The following is a 12,496-nucleotide window of genomic DNA, read 5'->3' as shown; positions in this document are numbered from 1 at the left end:
TTTGCCCATTCTTCTTTGCAAAATAGCTCAAGCTCAGTCAGATTGGATGGAGAGTGTCAGCAATTTTCAAGTCTTGCCAGAGATTCTCAATTGGATTTAGATCTGGACTTTGACTGGGCCATTCTAACACAAGAATATGCTTTGATGTAAACCATTCCACTGTAGCTCTGGCTGTATGTTTAGGGTCGTTGTCCTGCTGGAAGGTGAACCTCCGCCCCAGTCTCAAGTCTTTTGCAGACTCTAACAGGTTTTCTTCCAAGATTGCCCTGTATTTGGCTCCATCCATCTTCCCATCAACTCTGACCAGCTTCCCTGTCCCTGCTGAAGAAAAGCATCTCCACAGCATGATGCTGCCATCACCGCCATGTTTCACGGTGGGGATGGTGTGTTCAGGGTGATGTGCAGTGTTAGTTTTCCGCCACACATAGCGTTTTGCATTTAGGCCAAAAACTTCAATTTTGGTCTCATCTGACCAGAGCACCTTCCTCCACATGTTTGCTGTGTCCCCCACATGGCTTGTGGCAAACTGCAAACAAGAACTCTTATGGCTTTGTTTCAACAATGGCTTTCTTCTTGCCATTCTTCCATAAAGGCCCGATTTGTGGAGCGCACGACTAATAGTTGTCCTGTGGACAGATTCTCCCACCTGAGCTGTGGATCTCTGCAGCTCCTCCAGAGTTACCGTGGGCCTCTTGGCTGCTTCTCCTTGCCCGGCCTGTGTGTTTAGGTGGACGGCCATGTCTTGGTAGGTTTGCAGTTGTGCCATACTCTTTCCATTTTGGGATGATGGATTGAACATTGCTCTGTGAGATGTTCAAAGCTTGGGATATTTTTTTATAACCTAATCCTGCTTTAAACTTCTCCGCAACGTTATCCCTGACCTGTGTGACGTGTTCCTTGGGCTTCATGATGCTGTTTGTTCACTAATGTTCTCTAACAAACCTCTGAGGCCTTCACAGAACAGCTGTATTTATACTGAGATTAGATTACACACAGGTCGACTCGATTTACTAATTAGGTGACTTCTGAAGGCAATTGGTTGCACTGGATTTTATTTAGGGGTATCAGAGTAAAGGGGCTGAATACTTTTGCATGCCGCACTTTTCAGTTTTTTATTTGTAAAGATATTTTCATTTTCCTTCCACTTTTTCCACAATTATGCGCCACTCTGTGTTGGTCTATCATAAAATCCCAATAAAATACATTAATGTTTGTGGTTGTAACGTGACAAAATGTGGAAAAGTTCAAGGGGTATGAATACTTTTGCAAGCCACAGTAGATAGATAGATAGATAGATAGATAGATAGATAGATAGACAGTCTTGTAGACAGACCTCACATTGTCTGCTCCAACCTGAGACAAATGACACATAATACAGTTGCTTTAACATGTAAACATTGTAACTTTTCAAGGCTCAGTTGAAAAAAGGTGCAAATGTCACATTGAGTACCGTGTTTACATTAAGGCTAATTCATTACCACTTGTGATCCTCTTGGCCGGGAGGAAGATTTCCCTCTTCCTGCAAAATGAAGACCTCAGCAACTGATTCATTTTAGAGTGCACTTGAAGTCCTGTGTGCTGCAGACCACCACCATTAGTAAGTAAATGAAGATAAATCAATTAGTGTCAGCGATTTTGCCATCTGTGTTAAGACTGGGGAACTTCATGACAGTGGTAACAAAGGAGTAAAGTTACCCCAAAACTCCCTCTGAGCACACAGACACTGTCTCATCATCAAGGGCCTCCACCTTAGAAAATAAGACATGTAGATGTAATGGTGGAAATGTATTTTATCCATGATCAGCCTCCACAGCTGACATGCCAGTGTATATGACAAGTTGCTTTTTATATATATAATGAAGTTGACACTTACCCTGTACAAATGTGGCCTGTAGGGAACTGCCACCCTCACCAGGGTCTGAGGAGACACCCCCTTCCACTCCTTCCATTAGGGGTCGGATCTCATTATTGCTAAGGGCCAGCTCCTCAGCAGGAGTACACCCCTGTGTAGGAGGGCCCCCTCCTGTCTTTCTTGTGTCGGTTTTTTTCCTGTTGGCTGTAAGTCATTTCATTGTTACTTTTTTACACTACAGATTTTCTCCTACATCAGAACCTGACTGAAGCACTGCACCTTGTAGTTGTTCTACTTAAAAATATTAAAGTAAGCATACTCACGTTTTTTAGTTGTTCCCTCGTCCTTTTGACACCGATGGGGTTGCAGCTGAAAGAATAAGGCTAATACTGTCATACACAAGAATTAATTTATGTGGCACATCAATTTACTGGAACACATAAATGTTATTATAGTCAGATCTACTTGTGCCCTAATGATATGTCATTAACCCACGCATTCACACACTCATTATTTCCCATCTGTCCCTCCTGCTTTTGGCAGCTGCAACAGTGCTGCTTTTTGCCTGAATGATATATTTATAGTCTTCATATTTGTTAAGTATTATAGTTTGCTCTTCCATTGTAAAGAATGTGGCTCTACCAGCCACATTGGTCATGTGCTGCAAACACCGCCCCTTTTTATGTGAACCAGTCGTGCCTAGATCCGGAAAACCCGAGTCGTGTTATCGAGTTGATAACCACCGCTGTGTGACCGCTTAACCTGACTGCGATTGTTAGGTTTAGTCAAGCCAGATGAGGGAAAGTTAACCTGTGTATGTTGAACTTGCATCGTAGTACGGGCCTCAGGTCGCAATGACCCAGCTGAGGCGTCGTTGTTAAACTGAGAGGTTTGGCATAGTATGTCTTCAAAGCCTCGCTCACCCTGGTGCACTTCGAGTATCTCACAGAGCCGTTCATTTATCACGTAATTTAGTTTTAGGGTTCATCTTCCTATCTCCTGTCAGCTAAGGACATCAGAGTGTGAGTGTGACCAGATGCACATTTGCCTGCCAATGATCTAAGACCTAAGATTGTTATCGTAGTACATCAAACTTTATACATTCCATCCATTCATTAGCTTTAGTTTAGATTATTTATTTGCACAGATGTAACAGTCAGACATTACACAGTAAAAAAAGATATAGAAATTGGAAGGAAGCCCAGAGCGCTGACACAAAGTCTCCCCCCTCATTTCAACCAGTCATTCAAACATCTTACATGAAGCAATACAACATCAAATTAACAAAAACACGTAGAGTAGAAAAGAGCTATCTAAAATATAATAATTAATAATAACTCAAGACAGAAGTTTGAATACTTAAAATGTGCAAGAGATGTAATACTGTACATACACAAGTTATTAAAGAAGATAACGACTTCAAAGTTGTGTGTAGTGAATTCCAGAGATGAGGATGTCTACATTTGATAAGCTGATGATTGGAAGTGTGACGATAAGCTAAATAAAAATCCTTTGAGCTCAAGGAGTAAAAGTGAATGTCAGACAATATAAAAGAAAAAAACGAATTGTATCTGGAAGGTTTTGTTTGTGATATATACATTTAAACATAGACACACGCTAGAAGTGTATTTACAGAATAGACAGACGGCTCTCACCTACAGCAGTTACAAATCACTGAATGTGAATTGTTCTGTAGTGCGCTGCCGAGAGCGGGAGAGGGAAGAGATGTTCCTTTTCTTAGGCTGGGCAGCTTTTGAAGGAACTGATTTCCTGGCTCCTTTTGCGGCCACGAGCAGGAGGAGGAGCCAGTTAGAGAAGGTGAAACATTAGCACTGGATATTCTATCGTGTCAAAGCTTGTGGCTTGAACTGCCATTTGGCAAAGCTGTGAATAAGGGAATCCTGGAGCAGGAGTGATGCCTCTGTTAAAATGAGTTACCATCAGTTAAGAACCATTTCCGAACTGAAACCGATCCTGTCCTTCAGTGATATTCATCACAACTCCACTGGAGTATTGTAATTCTTTGTATTTAGGCCTTCCTCACTCTTCACTATCTCACCTGCAGATTGGCATTAAAAAAGTGTGAGCACATCACCCCAGTCTCAGCCTCTCCTCACTGGCTCCATGTTCACTTCAGAACTCAGTTTAAGACCCTGATGATGACTTTAAAGACTCTTAATGTGAAGGCCTCACCTCACATCAGATTTTATTCACTGGCATCTCTCAGATCTGGGAGCTCATCTCTCCTGTGCGTCCGACAACCACGACTTAAACCAAAAAATGTAACCGCCTTTGCAGTTGCTAGATTTTCTGACCACATTAAAACATTTACCTTTTCCCTGGAGGATGCAGAGTTTGGTTCAAATTCATCACCTGGCTCCAATGATTTTTGAAAATTTTTTAAAGAAATTACATTAAAGCTTTGCACAACAACTGTAAAGAAAAGATAAGTAAAGATAAGTCTTCTATCTCCAACATCCCTGCCATCCTCACTATTCCACGTGTGCCATAAAAGCACATTTCAATTAACAGTTCAAAAGACCCCAAAGAAGCACAGAGGGGAAAACCATTAACGACTAACTTATACATGATACTATCAAACCCAAGGAGGAACATCTGACTTGTGTTGGCTCAGAGAAAATAACTGTGTTCTGCTCTCCCCTAAATATAATCCTGCTTCAGAAGTCTAAATATGGACACACCAGTATAACAAAGTACATAAAAACAGGCACATTTTGAACAGGCTGAAACATAGTTACCGGTAATAACTTCACAGAGATTACTTTGAAGTTAGTAGTAGTAGTAGTAGTAGTAGTATTGGACACACTCAAATTTTTGTTGACGTGTTCCCAGAATCCTGCTGCACTGTAAACACTGTAGGACTTTATACTAGCGTCAGGTTCGGCGAAATTTGGCAGTGTTGTTTAAAATTTCTTCCAGGGCTTTTGTTGTTCTCCATCCCTTTAAAATGAAGTAAAACAATATCTGTATGACACAATGCTTTGAAGCAATGCATGATGTTACATCTGATAAATATAGACCACATGTGATCAATATGGTGATTCTGTAATGGAAACAACAGTTTTTACGATTGTGTGAGGTCAGTGAAACACTTGCCTTTGGAGAAAAACACATCTAAAAAACCTTTAAAGAAAACAGAAAAACACATTCACAGTACAGGTGTGCATGTTTATGACCATGGCTCATCAATTCAAGCTACACAAAAAAATAATAAAATAACAAATAAAAGGTGTAAGCCAGTCGTTGTCTTAGAAAGATGGCCACCTGCAAAATTGTTGTTTTGCCTCCTGTATCCAACTCCCACAAATTCAAAGCAACCTTAACCTTAACCTTAACGAAATAGATGTGGCCCCGTGAGACGTGACCCCGACCACACACTGTTTTTGTTAGCTTGTTATATGATCCACTGTGCCATTATTAAAGTAACTAGTAACGACATCTGTCAAACGAGTTGGAAGTAACAGTTTATTTCCCTCTGAAATGTTTCTGGTTACTTATTTTATTTCTCCATTTATTTCTGATTTTACTCACTTCAATACATCTCTGTTTTAGTATTTCATTATTTTTTATTATTTTATTATTTTTGTTTATCACTCCGTCTTTATCTTTGTTTTCTAGTCTTCAGTGTTTCCTCAGTGCAAATTCATGAGAATCATGGTGTATGTGTGTGTGTGTGTGTGTGTGTGTGAATAGAGGTCTTTCTGGAACATTGTAATTTACTTTAGTGAGCACCAGGAATAAAACGACCTCTGACCATTGAGAACACAGTCCTGACTGGGATGTTATGGATATGTAAAGTGTGATTACAGGTAGGAGTAACCTGCTGGACTGTGGAACAACATATTGTGGGTGGTGAAAGTGACCATCAAAGAAGCGCAAAGTCAGACCCCTGACCCTAACATGCCTATGACCCTAAGAGGGACAGTTAGTTGAGCACCTCCTCCAAACACAGCAATCCAGAGCAACATAATCCAATTTCTTGAGTTACAGTTTTTCTCTGTCGCTTTGGTACATTTCTCAGATCAGAATTGAAATTCTCAAAACTACTTGTTCAATCTTCACATCATTGTGTCACTTGTGCAAATCAAAAAAGCAGTTTTTCATTTCTTTGAACAAGTTGCAAATGCTTTGGTTCATCATGCAAATGATTATGTTCAATTCTCTGCTGTTTCCTACATTATCAATTGCTTATGTCATGTTGATCAAAATGTATTATAATGGGTCTCTGTGAATAGTCTCACCCCCCACAACATTTAGGCATTAGTTCATCGCATAAGTCTTTACATGCAAAATGGTTGAACAAGTTGTCATAATATGTCAAACATATCTCTATACATTTCCATTTGACTTATTTTTCTAAATCTGTCCTGAATTGGTAAATTGCTCCCAGGTGAATCTTGACTTTCTCTAACGAAGGGAAATATGTGAAGCATTAGATCAACAAATGATCAACCAGTTTTCTGAAATTCTCAAAGGTGCATCTCATGAACCAACTGGCAAGTATATATATATATATATATATATATATATATATATAGCCGGAGCACAACACAATGTTACAATGTCTGACAATGGAAGAACAAGGAATTGGACGGGGTCAACAGCCAGAGAGAAGAAGAAGAGGAAGAGGAGTGAGGCTGCGTGGAGGAGGAGTTGGGAGGCAAAACAGAGGAAGAGGCAGAAGAGGCCTTTCTGTATCGCAGTGACATGGTCTGTCAACAAATTACAGTACAAACAGTAAAAGCGTAAATGTGAATCTTGTCCAATCTTTTGCAATCAATACACTAAGGTGTAACTTACAATTTACAATAATTGTCATCAAAACTTTAGCCATAGTTTACATCAGAACATCCCTCCAGAGTAAACTGTTATATTGACAACACGACTAAGCAATTTGACTGTCTTATCCGTACACAATAACACAAGGACTTTTCATCTGATGGCAGTGACATGTTCATTGACACAGATATTTACTTTTGAGAGATGAACTAAGGATTTTGAGCAAGAGACTGGCTTTTGCAGGTAATCCATGGTGTTTTGCTATTTGTACGAATTGTTTTGAGAAATTCACTTACTGTTTTGCAAATGTTGCGGATGATTCGAGAAATGTACCAAAGCGACTGAGAAAAACTGTAAGTAAATGTACAGAGAAGCAGCTGCACCACCTCCTTTACTGTTCCTATGACATCTAACTGAGTTATATCCACTGGTAGATGATTCTTCAGCGCTTCAGTTCTTAAACATGTATGAATATACTGTATATTTATAACATCAAGTTTCCTCTCCTTTTTAAAGTGCAGAGGATGAAGTTCATAACTGTTCTTAAAATCAAGGGATGAAATCATTTGGTGACTAACATGAGATGTGTTTGGAGAGCAGTATTACCAGGAGGATGAGTACTGATACTGATCATTTACACAAGTAAATGTACTTTCTCTTTAACTGGTTGTTGTGCATGAATTTCTATCATTTCATAGCTCTGTTTACTTCTCTTTCTTTCCATGCACGACGAAGACTTCCTGAACAGGGTGCAGTATATGGCTTACTTTCCAGAAGGAAGTCTCAGTTATTCTTTTCCTGAAGTTTATCTCACAACAGTTTCCCTGACTGAGTCAGTCATTACAGGCATCAGCATTTTTTTATGGGTCAGTTACAGTATGTATCTTACTAAGATCTTGCCAAATGGGATGGGTTAGACGTTATACGGGTGTTGACCTAACCTTGAGAAGCATTATGCTGAATGCTGTATTACTGGGAAAACACAAACCACAATTCAATCACAGAACAGAATAAGGATGGAGCATTTGAAAGGTTTAATGTCACATCATTCAACAAATGACTGACAGCCATCTTTAATCAACAGGTTGTCCTCAAGGCCAGATCTGTTTTGGGTAGCACGAATCACTGTCTTCACTCTGAGTTTGAAGCCCCTCCCTCAGGCCTTAGGGTCACAGTTCCCAGGTTCAGGAGTAATAGAACAAAAAGAAATCTTCTTCCTGTGTGCAACAACACTGCTAAATGTTCACAAGTAAATTGTCACTTAATAGCGTGTTGTTTTTTTTTGTGTCTGATGTTCTTGTTGTGTTTCTTTTTATAGTGTTTTGTAGTGTTTTTATAGTGCTGTGTGTTTTATTGTATTGTGTGTATTGTTGCACTTGTGTCGTTTCTTATCAGTTTTTCATTTGACTGCAATTCAAGTTTCCCACTTGGGAAATCTGAAATCTGAATCAACTGTAATCAGTTCATCCATCTATTGGTAAGAGGAGAAATAATCTTCACATTAGCAGTGAGTATCATGTGATTCAATGATACTGAGCGTTTCATTTGCCACAGGGAGGTAAGAGTTTAATCTTTAGGACTCTGCGACCTTGTTTGTAAAACAGAGCGTAGGATACATGCAAAACGTGTACGGACGCACAACAGATGAATATGACGTACGCAAAAAAGTCCACAGAGTCATAAAATCACAAGTTATAAATCAAAATCAACTTAAATATGGGAACATTTTGGCTCCGCCCAGAACACTCCCACTATCGAAAAGTCTTTTTTTCTTATGAAGGTTGAAACTGAGTGAAACGAGCTGAAGTTTCTGGGCAGCAGCCATGATCACAGCTGCTCCACTTCTCTAACTGATAAGGAAAGTAGCTTCAGTGCTTCCTATCTTATCTCCTTCAGCAGAGGAAACACTGGGCCTTCCTTTGCGAAAGGAAAGGAGAAATTCCCTGCCCCTACATTTATGTTGGTCTGCCGTGGTGAAACTATCTAGATCCATAAATATTAATTCATTCTCTTTAAATCTGTCAGGAGTCATCATGAAGAAGCAGATTGAATTTATAGTGAACAATATCATCATCATAACAAAAAAACTACAGTCTGAACATAAATATTGTTTCACTGAATCCCCTCATTGTGTAAAGCAATACAAATGAATTTTCTCTACTTGCCAATTGTATAGAAATATCAAAAGCACCTATGAAACGGCACTTCTTTTTTTTTCTTTCTTAAAGCTTTATTTCTACTTCAGCAGATCCTTCGTGTTAACGTGTAACATCACTGAACTGACACCTGCGGCCTCCTTCTCTAGCTATTGCCAATTCATCTCGCACGTCCACTACCGTTCCAGGACACCTGAGATGTTCGGTTCCAGTTCAGCAGTGTTTACTGGCCATGAAACGTTTGCTTGGAAATTCCACCACTTTGTTGACCCATATAGTTTTATTGATATGAGTCAGTCATCATAGTGGGAAGTGTTGGAAAAACATCCGTCTTCCTGGGTCTTGACACGCCACTGACCCAGGAGGCAAAGTCCACATGTTTTATAGTTACCTGCGTCAGGTGACTCTGTGTTCAGTCCGGTATAAAGAGCGGAGAGCATCGCTCACCTTCCAGACACTTGACCGGCTCTTCACACTTACCTGACTGCTGCTTCTCGCTGTAAGTCAAATTTATGTTACTGTTGTCTGGATCTGTTACACATTGCACTGATGAACGTTGTGTTGTCATGACTTAATGAAATGTGAAACTTTGCCTCCCTCCAGATCTTCATTGCTTTTCATCATGAAGACACTTCTGATTCTGTCTGTTGTCCTCTGTGCTGCTCTCTCCGTCTGGGCTGCAGCAGGTGAGACACAACACGGATGCATTATTTCAGTAACACATGTGAAACAGCTGTCATGTGTTTACGGCTGGGGATCAAACTTCCATCCTCTTATTGATCGACTGGTTTGACATCCAGGATAAAAAAAAAATGTCCTGATTTGATACCTGAGTAAATCTGATCAGCGTCAGTGAGCCAGTCAGCATGCAGCATACTCGGACTAGGATGTAATAATGCTGGTCATTGGCTGTTTGCATTTACATATTAAAACTTCAAAATAAAACTACAGTACAACTAAAATTTGCATCATGATGAGGAAAAGAGAAGTGAATATGGGTCATGGGAGGAGGGAAGGAGGGTTTAGGTCATCCCAGGTTACACGTAGTCTTTGTTCCTGAACTCAGTAGAACTTGTTTAGCGCAGTGTTTAACTGTATAAACCTGATCTACTTTGCTGTCTTTCCCTCAGTTGTTCCAGCTGAAGCTGCTACTGTGCAACTGGCAGACAAAGCTGCACCTGAACCAGGTGATGGGCACATCTTATTGTAAATCTTTCCATCTTGAGTGAGATCACAGACCCCCACAGTGTGTTTCTCATTGTCTTTGTGAATCATTGCTGAAGTGTCTGAGCTCAGACAACAGCACTGCTTTGAGCCTGAGTCAGTGATGGGTACACCTCAGCTCTAATCACGTACAATAGAACAAGTATCAACTACTGCTGCTTTATTACTGTACAAGCTGCGATGCAAACTGGTACAAACTGGACCATTGAAATGATTTAATGTCAGTCTATTTATCAGCCATGTGTCTAAAGAACATAGTGATAATGAATGATTTCTCATATGATCAGTGAAGCTCACAGACCTTGTGTTGCTGGTTTTACAGAGGTGGTTAAGGACATTGCTGTTGAGGACACTGCTGTTGAGGACACTGCTGTTGAGGAAACTGCTGTTGAGGAAACTGCTGTTGAGGAAACTGCTGTTGAGGAGACTGCTGTTGAGGACATTGCTGTTGAGGACACTGCTGTTGAGGACACTGCTGTTGCTGCTGGCAGACCAGCTGGTCTCCGTCAAAGTGAGAAAATCACACAATGCACTGCTGTCACGGTAACACACGAGGCTGCTGCTGGACACCGGCAGCCATTTTGTTAATTACCTATTCTCATGGTTTGTTCCCCTCTTTGTCTCCAGCTCGTTTCAGTTTCTGCCTCGATGGTTGGCAGAGTTTCTCCGGCAAGTGCTACTTCTTAGCCAACCATCCTGACAGCTGGGCAGACGCTGAGGTAATAAAATCACATTCATAATGGTAGAACAGGAAAAGTTTGGAGCTCTTTCTCAGCTTCATTTGAGTGCAGTATATAATTTCGAAATAAAAAACAAATCCTCCTCTCCTCCTCGTCCTGCAGAGATTCTGTGCTAGCTACGACGGCAGTCTGGCCTCAGTCGGCAGCATCTGGGAGTATAACTTCCTCCAGCGCATGGTCAAGACCGGTGGCCACGCGTTTGCCTGGATTGGAGGTTACTACTTTGAGGTATGTTCAAACATTTAAAATGCTTGTAGCTTGTCAATGGATTTCAGTGACATTTGGCAGAAAGCTACGCAACGTGTCCACATCACTCATGTGTGTGTGAGTGGTTTCCTGTTTTAACTTCAGCTTACAACAGGAACAGAAGCAGATGAACAAAGTTTGTGTTTTTTCAGCTCGTTCATGAAGAATTGGGTTAAAGTCAGTTTAAAGCTCATGTTTGTATAATCTGGCATGAAGTTTGGTCAATGGTTAAATCATTCTGTGGCATTATGTTTTGCCTATAAGGTTAGTAAAAAATGATGCAGTCTGTGTTTGAATTGAGTCATAAATGTTGAAATGCCACACAAAGGCTGTTTAAACTAAAAGTGACTTCCTCCAGGGTGAATGGAGATGGGAAGATGGCTCACGGTTTGACTACTCCAACTGGGATACATCAAGATCCACTGCATACCACCAGTGCCTGCTGCTCAACTCTCAAGGTAAGAGAGACCTGTGTCTACCATCACATTTGATGATGATGATGATGATGATGATGATGATGATGATGATGATGATGCTTTTGCAGTGTCCAAGGGCTGGTCCAACAATCGCTGCAACATGCCCTTCCCATTCGTGTGTCAGGTCAGGCAGTTGGACTGTTAGTCCTCGGTGTTACTGCTGAAGATGATCCTGATGCTGCTGTTTATGTGAAGGAATGTATGTCCCTGTCATGTTTTACATATATGTTCTGTGTATGAAATAAAAATGTGTTGTTGAACGTAAAAAATGTGCTTGTTTCTTCTTTGTGGGGCTTCAAAAACAACTCTGCCCAGATCTTCTTTCTGCCGTGAGAAGACACCATCTACTGTGTGTTTAACTCCTCCATATTTCAACCGATTGCTCCCCCCCTCTTACACTGTTTTTCAGCTTGACAGAACTGTCACCCTGGACCTTTGCTACAACTTCAATGTCAACATGACTGTCTGTACACACTAGCAGTCACCATGTCATGACCAACTTGACCTGCCTGCATGGTAATGCTAGCAATGGTATACCCGATGCTGCATTCCTGATATGCCATGTGTTGGGTTTTTATTCTGAGGCAACATGACAGGAAGGTTAAAACTTTGTGTTGGCTGCTTGCCAAACCTCTGAAATAGCAGCCCTACTGTGGCTGATATCAAAGACAGTAGAGAAACCAAGATGCTTCATTTCCATTTATTTAAATGGAAAATCCCTTTAAGAGACCAGCAGCAGGTCTGAGTGTATTCATTCCAAGATTCTGTCACTCCATAGTCACCGAAATACATATTGGACCCAGTTTTCACAAGCCACACGTCTTCAGAACATTCCGACACTTTATTGGAGACCTGCCTCTGTCCCAGCGCCGTACTCTCGCAAGATCTGTCAACCGCCGACATCATTTGCCGACCGATATCCGATATGTGCACTCCACCACCCTGTGTTCACCTGGTTGAGCGGATGGTGCCTTTGTCTTTATAAATGTCGGGAGGGCCAAT

At 40.9% G+C, this 12,496-nt stretch overlaps 1 protein-coding gene across 1 annotated transcript; it reads left to right on the top strand.

Moving 5' to 3' along the window:
* The first annotated feature begins 10,311 nt into the window (after positions 1-10,311).
* LOC130167016 (ladderlectin-like) lies at positions 10,312-11,749 on the top strand. Its single transcript, XM_056372932.1, has 5 exons — positions 10,312-10,543; positions 10,660-10,751; positions 10,875-11,000; positions 11,377-11,476; positions 11,563-11,749. The coding sequence occupies exons 1-5, from the start codon at positions 10,312-10,314 to the stop codon at positions 11,637-11,639; spliced, it is 627 nt and encodes a 208-aa protein (XP_056228907.1). The 3' UTR covers positions 11,640-11,749.
* The last annotated feature ends 747 nt before the right edge of the window (positions 11,750-12,496 follow it).

This window comes from Seriola aureovittata, chromosome 3, assembly GCF_021018895.1.
Source record: "Seriola aureovittata isolate HTS-2021-v1 ecotype China chromosome 3, ASM2101889v1, whole genome shotgun sequence".
NCBI classification, from domain to species: domain Eukaryota; kingdom Metazoa; phylum Chordata; class Actinopteri; order Carangiformes; family Carangidae; genus Seriola; species Seriola aureovittata.
Note: the sequence above shows the minus strand (reverse complement) of the source record. Positions and strands in the feature narration are given on the sequence as shown.

Bases quoted from the DNA above. Each gene is read 5' to 3' on its own strand.
- LOC130167016 (XM_056372932.1), top strand. From the start codon at position 10,312: ATGATCAGTGAAGCTCACAGACCTTGTGTTGCTGGTTTTACAGAGGTG. The intron at 10,752-10,874 runs GTAATAAAATCA...CTCGTCCTGCAG, and splicing joins ACAGCTGGGCAGACGCTGAG to AGATTCTGTGCTAGCTACGA. The intron at 11,477-11,562 runs GTAAGAGAGACC...ATGCTTTTGCAG, and splicing joins CCTGCTGCTCAACTCTCAAG to TGTCCAAGGGCTGGTCCAAC.